General features: G+C 40.6%; 1 protein-coding gene across 10 annotated transcripts in view; it reads left to right on the top strand.

Annotated features, from left to right (window-relative positions):
- LOC135493600 (glycine receptor subunit alpha-2-like) overlaps positions 1-15,752 on the top strand; it is a 387,954-nt gene that overhangs the window by 319,703 nt on the left and 52,499 nt on the right. For 9 of the 10 annotated variants that reach the window (XM_064781063.1, XM_064781068.1, XM_064781066.1 and 6 more), the window contains one exon: positions 15,323-15,434. In XM_064781063.1, coding sequence (XP_064637133.1) covers positions 15,352-15,434 — 83 coding nt within the window. In that variant the 5' untranslated portion in view covers positions 15,323-15,351. Of the gene's footprint in view, positions 1-14,968; positions 15,029-15,322; positions 15,435-15,752 lie in introns of those variants that run through there. The other variant, XM_064781065.1, reaches the window with a different exon arrangement.

The following is a 15,752-nucleotide window of genomic DNA, read 5'->3' as shown; positions in this document are numbered from 1 at the left end:
CTCTTTATACTCATACGATGGACAGTGCAACAACTCTCTTCGACAGTTCGACAGTTCCTCAGATCCAGCGCCTCTTGTTTCCTCCTACATTACACATTACAATCGCCCAATACTGTTCATATAGCAAGGATTACATTTCTCTGTGTGTGAATATGAACCAACAACCAACAGAATGGTTCGACCAACACAATTCGTCAGTGGTATCGGGAGGCCCAGGAAAATCGTCTAGCCATCAATAGTCGAAAACTCTACCACGTGGACGTTTTTCTCATGGATGGTCACCCAATGATTTACATAATTTGTCGTAAATCTACTTGCTGAATACCACAGCCCTCGAGTAGTGGCTTCCAAGTGTAAGTTAAACCTCGACCCTCTGAAAAATTGTACTTGGATCAGTGCTTATCTCGTTGAAACCATAGATTTCCCTGGCGACAAGTTCGAGAGATGATTTCAATATGGCTGCGAGCTTAAAGCGACAAATCCTGGGAAGATTTGGCATCGACGCAGTAATGACTGGATCAAATTGATTGAATTGCATATTTCATTTTCTTCAAGCAAACCAAAAAGAATGACGCATCTAGATCTGAAAGATCACCCTGCAGATTCAGTAACCCACGGCAGCGGTCAAGTCGAAATTCATCCACTCCCCCGACTTGCTATCTTGCTGAAACCAACAACTTTATCAGTGATGACTTCGACAACCCGCAGTGTGTTCCCGCTATTCAAATGCACTAATTGCTCAAATGATGCCACAACTCTGCCAAAACCTCGAGCCCTCAGTGCTGTGATCACATCTTTTAATGAAAGGTTTCGACATAACAATGTAATTCTGAAAGAAAGCTACATGTCTGAATCGTGTGAGTGGATGTCATTTTGACTCGGGTATGAAGATTGCATGTTAAATGCCACTGCAGTTGGTAACTCATTCGCCAAAACTAACTGAAGGTATGCTTCACGTCTTGGATAGATTTCAATTACCACTGCATTACTTCCGCTTCGTTTTAAGTCCTTATCGTGAATGGTACATGTAGCTAGGCGTCCCGGGAAGCTTCTGTTTTCCCGGAGAAGATCCATTCAATGATCCGAGGAGATATGGCTTTATGATCAATCAAGGAGGCATATTGGGAACTTAATATCTTCCCATTCTGTAGTATCTTCTCAGTGAATGGGCATAAACACATGATCAGAATATGGGAAATGAGAGGATTCCAGTTCAATAATCATAAAATGTCCATCATGCAAGAAAGGATTATTGATGATACCAGATCGATAGGCTAGTACTGCTAAAAATTGCTTTGATCCAAGCTGAGCAACACAGCTGCGTCTTTGGCCGATACGCGGTTCAGATAGCGTTTTGACACGCAATGTCTTTGATATTATTTTTACTTTATGCCGCGCTTCACAAGCCATAAGGTAATCCTATCAGTTTGTGGAGGGGAAGTCAATCCTTGGGTGAACACGTCGAATCCTGACCCTGAAAAAATATTCTCTCGGGGGCAAATTGGCATCGAATGTATGGGGGCAGAAACTAAGAAAAGCCATGCACCACGATATACAGCTTGGTTAACAGCTGCGACGGAGACATGACGTAACATGCACAGAGAAGTATTTTTTTCTTTTCCGTCCAAAAATAAAGACTTTGCCGGCATTTTGAAACTAACTGGAGATGAGGGAATAGGCGGAGAGTTTTATCTGCCTTTTAGATCATGCCGGAGTGGCTGCCCACGTTAATTTCGCCGTGCACTCCATCAATAACAAAGATGAACCCTCATGTCGGTGGAGTCAAAAATGTTATCTAGCCATACCATATGCACAATTGCCAACTCAGTAACACTCACACGCACGGGGATGATGCAAGTCTGCTTTAGTAATGAACGGTGAACACGGTTGAGCAACAATAATGACGTTTTACCTTTAGTAGCGTGCTCCGAGAGAATCATTTCAATGAATCTACATTGTAAAGGATGGTCCATTTGGGAGGTAAAATATCCCTCAGTTGATGAGGGACGATCACCGGAGCAAGGCTTCATTGAGCTCGGTGAAGTCGCACGCTCCCGACAAAGCAATAGGACTCAACGAGAAGTGATAATTCTGTTGGGTCACTATCACGCTTGCCATGCTATCAGATTATAAACAAGGCGTGTGGGGAATTCGATATAAACTAGCTGATAACTTATCTCCCCCTGTCGATCGCTCACCAGTGTCATGATCAGTATATGATCTTGGGACAAACGCACGTTGGGACTGGCCTATATACGATATGCGATTAAATGCAAAACGTACACGCGAAAAAATATGCAATGTGCTGAAAATTGTCCAGATAGACTGAGAATGCAGAAAAGAACCAACTCAAGCACAGTGGCAGTCTGACTACTGTTCCAAGTAAATGCATATTATGAGGGAGTCATCCATCATAATAGACTTTATGCTGGGATACACCGGTTTGACATGCGCTGAACTGCTAACCTCAATATTTGAGGACATCGTTTATATTCTCATCACTCTTCGATGTATGCAAATTAGTTCTTTGTCTTAGGGAGACATCACGCGATTGTCTCCCCACTCGCCAAAATATTCTGAAGCGAAAGCAACTCTACAACCTGGACTTTTTACGATGTGAAGTTGCAATGTAACCAGAGCAACAATTTATTAGAAAATAATTGATTGATAAATAATTAAGTCCATTCAGGTGTCAATGTACTTTCTGAGAATGAATCCAAACGTGGTATTGCCTTATATATTAGGTACAAAAATAAGAAATCAATTATAGGGACTAAATGTGACACAATTTCTTTTCGATCAACTTTGATTTTATTAATGAATCAAGCTTGTGTGCGACACTACACGCCGTGTCTCCTTCCTGACTGAGTCACGCTCTGGTGATCATGTCCCTCCGTCGAACAACGGTATGGTCATCTAATCACTCGTCCATTCGTTAGTGCCATTGAAATTAACTTCTGGTAAGGTTAGGTACGGTTATACGTAACATTGTTATCTTGGGCGGTCAGGAAATAAGTATTTACATTGCAATATTGAGACCTTGAGAAGTACACGATACATGTAGTTTCGCAAGCTTGACTCATTAAAATCACTGTTGATCCAACTAGGTCTTCGAAAACAGGACTCCCATCTTACTGCAATATCGAAAACGATGTGTGACTTCATTCGGGAATCGGATAAAATATCATGATACTTAATAATCAATGAGGAAACTAATTCGCTCCCGACGCTAATTAATTACACTTCTTCAGGTCTCCACTCTGAAACGTAACGCTCGAATTAAATATTAATTCATAAAATCGTATCAATCACCCGAATTCTGCCCCAATGGGAGAATTGTTGATGGTTCTGAATAAAAAAAACAATTATTTCGCTCAAGGTGAACCTGCATTCAAACTATTTACCTCAAACATGTCAAAGAGGTGCGCAGTTCGTATTCAACGGTGGGTCAGGAGAGAGAAATGCACTTGCGCAATGCCGTACTGTAGATATCACGCAAGCAACTTTGCTGAAACTTGGTAAACAGTATTTTTTGCTGTCTACCCAACGGCAATGTTAGATTAACGAACGGAGAGAAGGTATTTAAGGCAGCGCTGCCAGTGTAAAGTTATTTACCACTACACAGCGGGAACCGACTGCATGTGCTGTGAAACGCGCGTGCTTTTTCAAACCGCATAATGGTTTCCCACAGTATTAGTTCAATATTTCCTGTACGATAAAGATTTTTTCAAAACTCCAACTGTTTTGCATAGTGAGAAAGTTATATTTCATCATGGCACGCAGCAGTAATATTTAATATCTACCTGTTCGCCGAAAATTGGAAATGTTTCAGAAACTTTAAAAACCTGGCGGTCAGCCAATGCTATAGCGTGTACAGTACATACGTTATTGAGCAATTTATAATGTGGGTCTTTGTCAGTCGATTTGGGGGCTATTGAGCTCTTATCTCCACGTGCTTGTGCCTTGCTTTACCGATATCCAAAGAAAAACAATGTTTTTTTGTTTGCCAAAGTTGCATTGCTTGGGCGGTAAAATGGGACAAAACAAACTAAAAATCCCGAAGAAGAAGAATGTTCATGAAAACCTCGTTCAATGGCTCCAGGCCTTTAAATCTGCATTTTGGGCGGGGTAGGAGCGAAGCATACAAGTACCAGTTTTACCATTATAAAAAAGTCGAGTTACTGCATTTTACCATTGCAAATGGAGTTAATGCCGTTTACCATTGTATTATTATCTCGAGGGTGGTGTTACTGCCCAGCCCCGTGCGGAAATCTCAGAAAATATCGCATCTGTGGAGATAAGCACTATTTCAGGAGATGCAGCATCATAAGTAGTGCCAGAAATGCCCAAAAGGTGGATTTGGCCAAAAAGTGGAGTTACTGCCTTTTGCCATAGCTGCTCTTTACAAGGCATTCTCTGAAGCAAACAAGAAAATCGACCAAAAAAAATTGTTTCCTTTTGTAATTGAATACAAACAATTCTACCTTCACGATCTTTCACTCTGAGATACTAAAAAACAGGATTTTTGGTGCGCCTGCCCCAAAAAAATAACCTGTCGATAAAATTGACGTTTAGTATACTATACCAAAAACGTATATTACACCAAACGTTACAAGTCGCCCTTACATGGACTTCCTTGGGAACAGAATTGTTATAACGTGTCATCCTAGTTATCAATCTTCAAAAACTAATTTCATTTTAAAATTGCAACGTCAAAGAAGGGAAAATAGCCAAAATCAAATTGCCTGCCATCTTGATGGGTAAATACCGCCTGTGTACGGCATCGGAGTTCATTCACCCGCTCCCACATTCGCCCGCAGCCGACAGATTCCCAATGCACGAACTTTAATCAGACTATTAAGAAAATGTATTTTCTAATCAACTTTCTTTCCTTTTCATACCGATTTAACAGAAATGTTTTTTACAGATTGATGATAGCTTTAATTGGTGTTGAGTAACCCGGGGAATAGAAATAAGCTGAGTGTTCTAATCACGTTAATGACGGAGGCCACGTGGGAATCCCGGCGTTATGACTGGATAAATCAGTGCCTTCGTTGATTAAACAAGGAAATGAGTTTCAAGGGTAATCGTCGGGGGGCTTTTCAACAGTAATGATATGTGTTCTTTTTGCCGAGTTTTTCTTCATCCAACTTCTGCGACACTCTCAGCAAACACGTCTTTTAAATGCTGTTATTACTATTCATATTATACTGCACAACCACGTGGTCAAAGGCACTAAGAGTAAAATCCAATTACGATCATGGTAATTGCATGACCCGCCCGGTAACAGAAAATCCCATCCGTCGTTAGTTGCTGAATAATACAATAACTTTTTAGGGTGGGTTAATAAGCGAAAAAGCGAAGTTACCCCAACTTATACCATGTCTCTCTTTAAAGGAATTGGCGGCTTTTGATTTTAATAGGTTTATTCTTCTCTTGTTTCATATAGCAAACTATACCTCTTAGTGTTTTTGACGATTTTTAAATTTAGTTTTTACTCTTAGGTCTAAGAAAACATGATTTTTGATCGTCTTCGCCTTCAAAGGGTCAACGAATTCCTAACGCGCCAATTTCTTTCCCGCTCCTCGAAGCCGGCGGAATTCCGTGACGTCAAATTGAGTTCACTGAGAGCAGGGCGGAGATGATAAACTAACATTTTCTTTATGGGGCCCTATGTCTGATCCGGTGATCTCGAAGAAAACAAAATATCCTCTTCGCAAAGTCGTTTATACTCGCGGTAGTAAAAAAATCATTCGCGTAAAAGTTCTGGCTTCATTATCTGTTTGAAAACAGCATGGGTTTATCATCCACGTTGAGTGATCTGAACGATGCTGAATGATGGCTAGGAGGCCTTAGTATTTGTTAGAAGGTGATTTTAGTGTGAAAAGAGAAGGGCTTCTATAGATAACATAAAGACGTACGTACACCTCATCGTACTTTGAGTGTGTGAATTATCATTTGTGTTATCTAATAATGACATGCATACCTGCTCAAAATTCATATTGCGAGTACATACTACGGTCTTCCAATTATTATGATATTTTCATTGTTTTTGGGGGGGGGGGGTGTGATCACGTCTCGAGCATCCCGCTTTGAAAGAGACTACAATGTTTTCTAACTGTCGCGACCAATATACGCACCCGATTGACATGATCGATGTTTTCCAATATACCGAGTTGAAGAATGAGGTCTATGCTCGATGCTACGACTGGGCCATCCTGACCCTCATGCGTTTGCGGCACCACAATATCGAGATCCACAAACTATGACGGATTCCTTCGATTTTTCCTGTTTTCTTGGCACGCTCTCAGCACGTGCTCCAATCACAGCGCTGATTTAGAAAAATAAAGAGGGCAAAGATGGACGCTGATCGCACGTTGTCCAACCTCGTCGCCTGTTTTGTAACGGTCCAAGTAATGCAATTGTTAGTATTTTTTTAGAATCCGTTTAATGGGTACAGGGTTGTAAGCAGAAATTCGCTCTCCTGGGATAGCCAAGACAAAAAACAGCTTTAACTTCACAAATTCTAAAGTACTTTTCATCTACCTGTTTCCCCTGCGCCATGGCAAAACATGAATTACTCACCATTTAAATTTAAATTGTGAAATGCCAGAAACACTCAGAAACGGATATTACTGCAGCCGAGACCCTTCCGTAAGAGATGCTCTGATTGGTCTAAAGTTAAAGCTACTTGCATGGGTATTGACTTAACTATCGCTGTAGCAGAACTATACCGAGGGCGGGGGACCAGACAAAAACAGCTTCTGAGGCGGAAAATGTCAAGGTTTGGAGGAGTGATTTAGCGATCTCAAACCATTGCGGGTCATGATGCGATTAGACGTATATGGGGTCGATCCTTGCGGATTGTTTACAATTTAACAATTATGGCAAATCGGCCGATGCACATGTGTATTCAGCATAGCCTTACGGAATAATCGGCATCAAAACATGTACTCAGAACTTTTTTTCATAAGGCTGAATCTGAGGGAAAAGTCTATCAAATTGTGACTGCCGTCATATTAAAGGCCGAACCATCCTCGAGGAAATTGAACAAAACGACACTGTCGCCAACGCGTCAGCGTTGGATTGTGGTTCTGCTCAGGGCATGCATATCCAGTTTGCGAGATACTGTCGAGTTGAATCATACGTTTGCCTTTTCCTTCAACATTATCACTTTCTATTTTGATGAACCTTGTTTGGGCAATAATCTATTGTGACATATTCATGTTGGCTTTTAAACAACTCAATCACGTTGCATCAGCGCGCATAGTCAGATGACATGTAGAGAAACGAAACTATACGTTTTTACTGTCGTCATGGTCGCAGTCGAGTTTTTCGGTTTCTATTTAATTCTGCAAGTTTGATTTATTTTCGCATCAATTATTGATCCTTCGTTCAATCTGCGCGAGAGGAAAGAAATGACTCCAAACATGTTGAGGTCGACATCATTTCAATTTAATTTCTTTTGACATATTACATGTACTTTTAAAATTTTAAATATTTCGGTTTTTACACTGGCATGGACAAGACGCTAGCTCCTCTAGTGAAGCTACAGACAATCATGGCTTGCGGGTACTAGAATCGTGGTCAAAATAAATTCCATTAGCAACTGTTAGCAGGTGCGGATCCGAGGGAGATGGGCGCAACAGACGCCCCCCCCCTCTAATTATGAAAAATCTTACTTTGAAATTCACCATGAAATTTTGGAAAACGCCAGCAATTTTGATGAGAAATGGCCGGATCCGCCCCTGGTATGGGGCACTGGAGCGCGACGAATTTGTTTTTCTTGATGATTTGCTTCGTAACCGAACATAACTTTCTTACTCAACTGGAACAGATTGCCGCGCCACATAAAATATCAACCTGAACATTTCATTGAGAATAAATTGTCGCGAAATAAACCGTAAAGGGCGGAACATTCATATTCAATGGCACCGTTAATGTAAACAAATGCAAATGGTTACTGAAAATGAGAAAATTCCGCTTTATCGCAAAGCCGGGATCAATGAAAAAAAAGTGAACGAAAAAAACATTCACGCAATGCACTAATATTTTACTGAAGAGCACGAATAAAACTTTCTCAACTTGATGAGGCTGAATTTATATGTTTAATGTTCGATTGACTCTTTTTTTCTAAAGAACTTCGAACTTTATATGAAATCTTTTTTGTCTGCCGGCTTTATACCCTGTTAAAATGTAATGAATGAGCCTTCCTAGCTCCGCAATTCGCACTTCCCCCAAGACAACAGAAATTAGTGGCAACCGGCCATGTTAATTACACAAACTAGCAGAGGCAAGTCCCTGTTCACTTGTTCGATAAACTAGCGGACCAGTACCGACGACTTGCATGCGATTGCCAGGTATTGCAAGCAATTATCATTAAACACCTAATGTTCTAGCCAGCCCAGCTATCCACCAGGCCAAATGTGATATATTTATGTATTCACTGGTACGATGATCATGCGTCACGATGTAATATTTTTTAAAGCAGGGCCTAATGTATATATTTCCCACCAACCGATGATTCATGATTGGGGTAGCGTTCTAATACATGATGGAATGATGCAATGCCGGTGCACTACGAGAACCTCTCTGGAATACATGAGCGAGTGATGCCTATATAAATGATCTTTGAATATTGGAAACCACTCGTCACCGTGGTGATTGAATTCCCCAGATTACCAAGCATCTTTATCAGGCCTTCCAACATAGGGAGCAGACTGCCCAGGATAGTGCCCCTTGACGCCTGGGAGAATGGCCACCTCACAAAAAAAACATCCAAATATTGTGTCAACAAGCAGGATGAACTGTATGAAATGTATGGGGGATGTCCGCTCGTTGGTGCCCGAACAAAATCTATCCATGCATATTTTATATTTGTTCGCTTTCCATCGGACAAACCAGCAGTGCATTTTTCTCTTCATTTGATGCAAATCATCCTTGAAGAACCTTATCACCAGATGAAAACAACAATATTTCGTTGAAAGACCAAACAACGCAGTTTTTCTAAGTTTATTAAATAAACTTTCCTTTCCCAGGACAGGCAAGCTCGGTAAACTGGAAGGCCTGATAAGATACTGGGTAATTTGGAGAATTATTGATTCTCCAGGGTGGGTGTTCGCGTGTAATTCGCAATCTCTCTATTTGTTATCTTTACTGCCACCTGGCAATAACATTTATAACCATAATAGTATTCCGAGCTGGCTTGCAAATGACTGAGTCAATGCAATTCGGCTTCCATGTCAAGATCCTAGTTTTTAATTTCTCTCTTTCCTAAACATGTTTCTCCTACTTTAAAAAACCATATTTAAACCTAAATTATATACTGAGCTTGGATATTGCAGAACAATGTGTTTTTCCCGATTCAGAGAGTCAAAGTGCAAGAAGTTGGCATTTTATATGGCAAGTTATTTAACTCGGTCTAAGGTCACCACTGTACCGCGCCAATCCGGTATTCAACGATACGCATGGAATTTCTCCGAAGTTTATGGATCATTCTCATACGGATGTTATGTTAGGTCACTAATCGGATAAAGGTTTTTGAAAAATATAACATACGTTTTTGTTTTCTTATTTGTGATTATCAGCAAAAGTTTAACCTGTTTAAAATGCTAATGAACGGGACTAAGAAAACTCAAACGTGCATGATCAGACACTGTATCCACATTCATCAATGTTACGCGAACTTTTTACCATATTGCAATGGTTCAAAGGATTAATGAAACTACCAAGGCATTGGTTTCCTTAGTTACAATAACAATAAAACACACGGATAACTCTCTGTTTCGAGAAAATGAGCGATACGATTTAGCATTCCCTAGAGAACACGGCAATGATATATGGCTGCCGCAGCACCGACTCGATGCACTCAGCCTTGAAACTTTATTACGAAACGCGGTGTATGAGAAAATTGCCGAGGTCTTGGAGGATTCGGTATCTACCAGTTACTTATGTTGTTGTACCTTGACCAACACGGTTGTCTTTCCGCGCTTTTATTTCTTCCTAGTTGTTATAGTGGCGTCGGTTATTTACTAGGGCATAAATCATAAACTTAAGAACAGCAGAAGGGAATTGTTGTAACGATTGCATGGGGAGTACACCTTGTGTATTGAAGGCAAATTAATGGATTAGTTGGAAATATTGCCAATTGTTTTCATGAGCACATCTTAGAAAGACCTCTTTTATTTGAACACATAAGTTTTGAGTCAAATGTGTCATCAAATGACAAGGGCCACATCAAGGATGATAAGCAGACCGATACCTATCAATATTTTTCAGCTTTCATTATAAAGTTTTGTGCCTTTGTTTTTATTCACTGATCGCGTGACGATAACCGTAAACAGTTAATATTGCCGGTACGGCCCAACATGTCCCCACTGACTAATCCAGTTTGGCTTAATTAACACAGTGAATTAATTTTCAAATATAGACTGAAGTCGAGCCGCACCGACAATACGTTGGCAGCTGGGCTGCATGGTTAGTGTGCCCTACCAGATCCCGGATCTAGCATTTGCTAATGGCTGAGTTTAGTTTTTTTGATATCACTACTGTAGCAGAGCACCAGTTGCTTCTAATCAAAGTAAATTGACGAGGTAAATTAACTCCGTATTTTTACATGAAAAAAGCATCGATTACACAAGGTGTCTTGCGTTCAGTACTCCCTACTAACAACCATTCAGTTGTTAAAAAGAGCGACTTTTACTTGACTATTATACTCTTTATGGGAACCTGCCACTGTGGTTGAATGAGATGTATAGGTAATTCCCTTGTGACTTAGAACGTCTCTAACTGTTATTTAAAAGTTGAATTAAGCTACTAAACTCATCAGGAAACGGATATTTGGGGGCTAATGAATGCATTAATCAACTTATCTACGTCGCTCTGTCACTTGGGGTGCATTACAAATGTACTAGGGGTCAAGACGTTAACTGTAGCTCTTCTATAATTTCTCACAATCATGTCGAAAGCTCTCGATGCCAGGTAGAGACCGAAGGTTTCATTAAAGCACTAACTGATTCTTCGCAAGTTTTTTTTTACCCCTCCACAAGCGTTCACACAATCTCCACGTTCAGCCAATAATCATTAGGTCAGGATTCACCTTGTATTCAAGTGCTTCTTCTTCGTGGTCACTCCTTCGACAGTCAGCACTGTTCGTCGGATGTACTCAGTCGTACACACTAATTCCACCCTGTCCCCGTACATTTCATACAGTTCATCCTGCTTGTTGACACAATATTTGGGCAGGGCTAGCTTGTCTGAGATCTTCATGCAATATGGGCTGAAATACATGGCTCGTTGTCAAAATTGCTGATGACGGGAATGCTGGGCCAGCGATGTGCCGAAAGGTGGCGCCTTGTACCACGGAATTTCGCATTTTGTATATCAACACTCAATGGCAGTATTGACGATGAAACTATAAGAATAGGTGGAAGATTCACTGCCTTGGACAGGTTTCACATTGAAAGCGGCTACTGCATGGCCGGGGTTTATTGTTTCATATAGCATTCCTTTTCATCTTTGGTGACTTTTTTAGGAGGTTTCCCATTGTTCATAAAAAAAAAGTACAAAGTCTTGATGAATTCTTGATAACATGTATACTTATACTATAGCCAATGTGTCCGGAATGGTGAGTTTTCTCATAGTCCTCACTGAAAATGATTGAAATAAACCTATATGTATACTAAGTCAAGATTTACTGTTGGTAGATTTTTCTTATCATCTGTCAGAAGAAGATTCGTTCAAGATTAAGACTCTAATCGAAACGTTATCTGCGTATTTTAATCAACTTCGGTTGGAGGCAGGGCCGTAGCTAGAGGGTAGATGTAAAGAGGTATATGCCCCCCAAAGAGTAAGCAAAGAACATGTTTTTCGTGCAGATTCTGTCCGATTTTCACTCTAGCTAAGGACAAAGAAAGTGGACCCCCCTCCACACGCACGCCCGCACACACACCAAAGGGCCAGAGCTACGGGCCTGGGGTTGAGGGGCAGGTAGTTTTTGTTTCTGATTTGTTCTACAGCATCAATGATAGAAACAACAACGAACAAACCGACATTAGCATCAGTTTTCTTTCACCAATCTCCGCGGTGTGGTATCTGTCATAAATCCAAACTAACGTGATTAAGGTGGAGCTCATACAGGAAATGAACACCGATTGATCAAACGATAAGTAAACTTCCGCCGGAAACAAGTCGGCCGGAAGAAAGGATTGCTACACTTGATTTTCAAGAGTTATATTTGTATGGTTGTTCAGGTTGGAAGGGTTCATTAGTCGCTATATTTGTCGTTAGTTATAAAAGGATGACACAGAACGGAAGAGTACTAGCAACAAATTTAGTGGCTGAGTTGGCCAGCCATATTGGAGGGGATGTGTGTGGTGTCGGTTGCCAATAATGGCGCGGCAGAATATCTCTAGGACAAAATATTATGATTTTGTATGAATATTTAATGTTTTTGACCGCATTACGAAGTCTGTTCTAATGAGGCGTCAGTGTAATAGTCGACCATGGCTGAGGCGTTTTGGTCGATAATTTGGGGCAATTTTAGTACAGATAGCGACCCGCCAGTTCAAAGTCAACTATTTAAGCCATTCGGTATCTCCTTGGGAAGCCGTTAACATGTATGCAAAGATTTGATACAGTGATGTGATCGTAAGAAAAGAAAGGATGGCTAATTATGGTTGAAAAGAAGTTGCGCTGACGGCAGTTTGAGTGATATATTATACACGTTACCATATTTAACTGCAATAGTCAGGTGGAGCTCAGAGTCCACTCCAAACCGGTGGCGCTTTGGCCGGTCTGGGCCTGTATTTTAGCTCCACCCACCGAAACTCGTCTATTTCAGGAACCCAGCAAGCGGATGTTTAGTCCAATACTATCCCGCCACAGAGTTGATAAGTTGTACGCACAAAACATGCTGAAAATTACCTTCGGCTTTGGATCCTCTTATTTGTCGTTATTATACGTTGTTGTGATTAGGTTTGACTGTACACACAGGGGACATGAATTGTTTGGGCACAATATCGCAGTCCTTTGGACCAACCAACCTCGAGAGTAAACCTCGTTCGTAGACTGCGATGGTGTCTTCCCATTTCGCCAACTTCCAATTCGCCATTTTTCCATTTCGCCAGTTCCCATTTCGCCAATGAATATTATATTTTGCTTCAACCGCCTGTACGAAATGGACCATTCCATTCTTTTTTCGCTGATCCTGATTTTTCCCATCTTCTTAGTTGGATGGTTTCCCTTTGTGATTTTGGAAAGTTACGAATAAAGGATTGTAAAAAATTTCATGTTTTTCCAGTTTGTTCCTCTTTTGTTTCGAGGTCAATGATATCCTTTCTGGGCACATTCACTTCATTCTCTCGCAAGGAGGCGCGTGGTTTACCAGGTTGGTTCAAATCTTCCAGAATTGTTATTCTAAACGGATATTGATATTGTTTTAATTATCTTAACGATCATTCGAATTAGAAATTTAACGCATAGTTGGTTTTATGGTCGAACTCGAAGTGGGTTAAAAGTATTGGTGAAAATTGACTTGTATATAATAGCTGACATGGAAGAATCCATTTTTGAAGAGGGTGAAATAGAAGATGGCGAAATGGGAAAGTGGCGAAATGGAAAACTGGTGAAATGGCAAACTGGCGAAATGGCAATTTTTAGTGGCGAAATGGCAATTGGCGAAGTGGGAAATGGCGAAATGGGAATAAACCACTGCGATATTGCAATGCATCTCGATGAAAGACCGAGACCTCTGCAAAAACAGGCGCTTAGTATTTTACTTGCAAACCAATGTTTCATAGAACAATCAATGACCTAATATTGGAAGGGCCAGGCCGGCGGCTTGTGTTATTTGCTTGAAATGATTTGAAAATCCCCTGCGAGTAATTTAGAAACACCAGCATATTTTTCATGACCTATTGGTTTTTTCATGATGCGTGGTATGGCATATTCAATATAAGCTTATTAGCTGGAGCATGGCACTTCTCAAAACACTCTGCTTCCTGGTCTTGGCTGATAAACTGAGACTGTCATTCTGTTGACATACGACAGCACTAAAACCATTTCTAAAATTAATTTCCTCTTTCAAGTCAGGCAGGATATTCAAGATCTATATTACGGATATTGTGGTGAAAATCCAATATGCTGCTTTAAACGCCATTTCCGCGCGCATTATCTTTATCAATCTAACGTGTGCATAGGTATTGTTATCTGTCAGCATGAATTCTGTAGACATGATATAGACTTGGAATATGATTAAGTCTCTCATTCACCGCAAAGTTATACTGATTAAAATGTCATAGCCTCATTTTAGCGAATGTATTGAGGAATATTGAAAGCACTACAAGTGTAATTTAGAAAAACAAGGTAACTATTTTAATTCATGTCTTCGGAACAAAAAATGCTCAAAACATAAAGTTACCCGGAGGGAATTGATCTCGATACACTAGAATCAATTCAGTCAAAATTCAGCAATGCCCCAAAGTAGAATTTGTCTTCGGGTTTCACTCTCTGAATCAATAAAAGTGCCAAATTCTACATCTCGTCATTTGGAAATAAGCCATTCACATTGCCTCAAATTTTTGTAGACTTCAAATCACGACAAATTTGCTTTTGGAATTTGGTGAATAGCCGATGGGGGTATGATCGTCCATTCGGTCAAGCCTCTTAATCCCATATCTTCTGCTAGTTTCTTAGCCCAAAAAATTAAAAATTGACTAATAATATTAACTTCAATAACACACTTTGGATTGATTTAGTTCGGAGCCTCAGTTTGAAAAAACCACGGACAGGTTTGGAAGACACTGACACAATTACTCTTTTGATATTTGAATACACCCGGGCGGAAAATACCTATCCCCTGGAGGACGTTTGTTTCATTACTTTCATTGTCTGTGAAAGCTCGTGTTTTCCGTCGGAGCGCATTTAACATCATGCCACAACAAGTCCCTCTGGAGAAGAATGTCGTCGCCAAGTCTGCTGTATTACATTAGACGCATTAGAGACGCACTCAGCCAAACCCAGAAAACGAGTATTCGTGACTTAATCGATTTTCAATTTTCAGGTGCATTTATCTGCCTCAGTTCGTGTGTTGATTATCAGAACCAACATCGATCTGTCTGAGAGAAAAACACTCAAAATCTCTCCCTAGGACAATGAAATAATCAATACCACACACACCAATACACGTGCGAAACAGCTGCGTGCTGTGGGCCCGAGGTTCGAAAGATTCCTCGGAATAATACCACAATCACAACCAAGTCGCTCACATTTATGTCTCGGTAGCGAAAGGAGTTACAGTGTTTCTCCCTTTTTTCATTCACAGGATGTGAGGAAAATATGCGTTAGACGATTATGCCGTACTCGGCTAATGGACACAGTGTGCCACAGCTCCCGGGTACGCGCGTTTGCCTACTCATCATCTGGTTAACTCTAAGGTAAGCTTTAACTCTTGTTTCCAACTAATCTCGATTTGTGTGATGCGGAGAAGCCTTGTAGTGATACCGATCGTTGGATCTGAATGATTGTGATTGCGATAGAGAATGCCAATGAGGCAGTTCTAATAGCACCACTTGGGTTAGTTCCGGTGAATTTACCAATCATTTAAAGTGTCGACCATTGTATCCATGGCCTGCTCATTTGCTACGGGCCAATAAAATCTCTATTTTGGGGTTAGTTCCGGTCAAATGGCGAATGATTGGGATGGTACTTAAAAGGGAAAATAGTATGTTGTACATGCACTCCGTCTCAGTTAA

The sequence above is a fragment of the Lineus longissimus genome, chromosome 9 (assembly GCF_910592395.1).
Source record: "Lineus longissimus chromosome 9, tnLinLong1.2, whole genome shotgun sequence".
In the NCBI taxonomy this organism is placed as follows: Eukaryota; Metazoa; Nemertea; class Pilidiophora; order Heteronemertea; family Lineidae; genus Lineus; species Lineus longissimus.
Note: the sequence above shows the minus strand (reverse complement) of the source record. Positions and strands in the feature narration are given on the sequence as shown.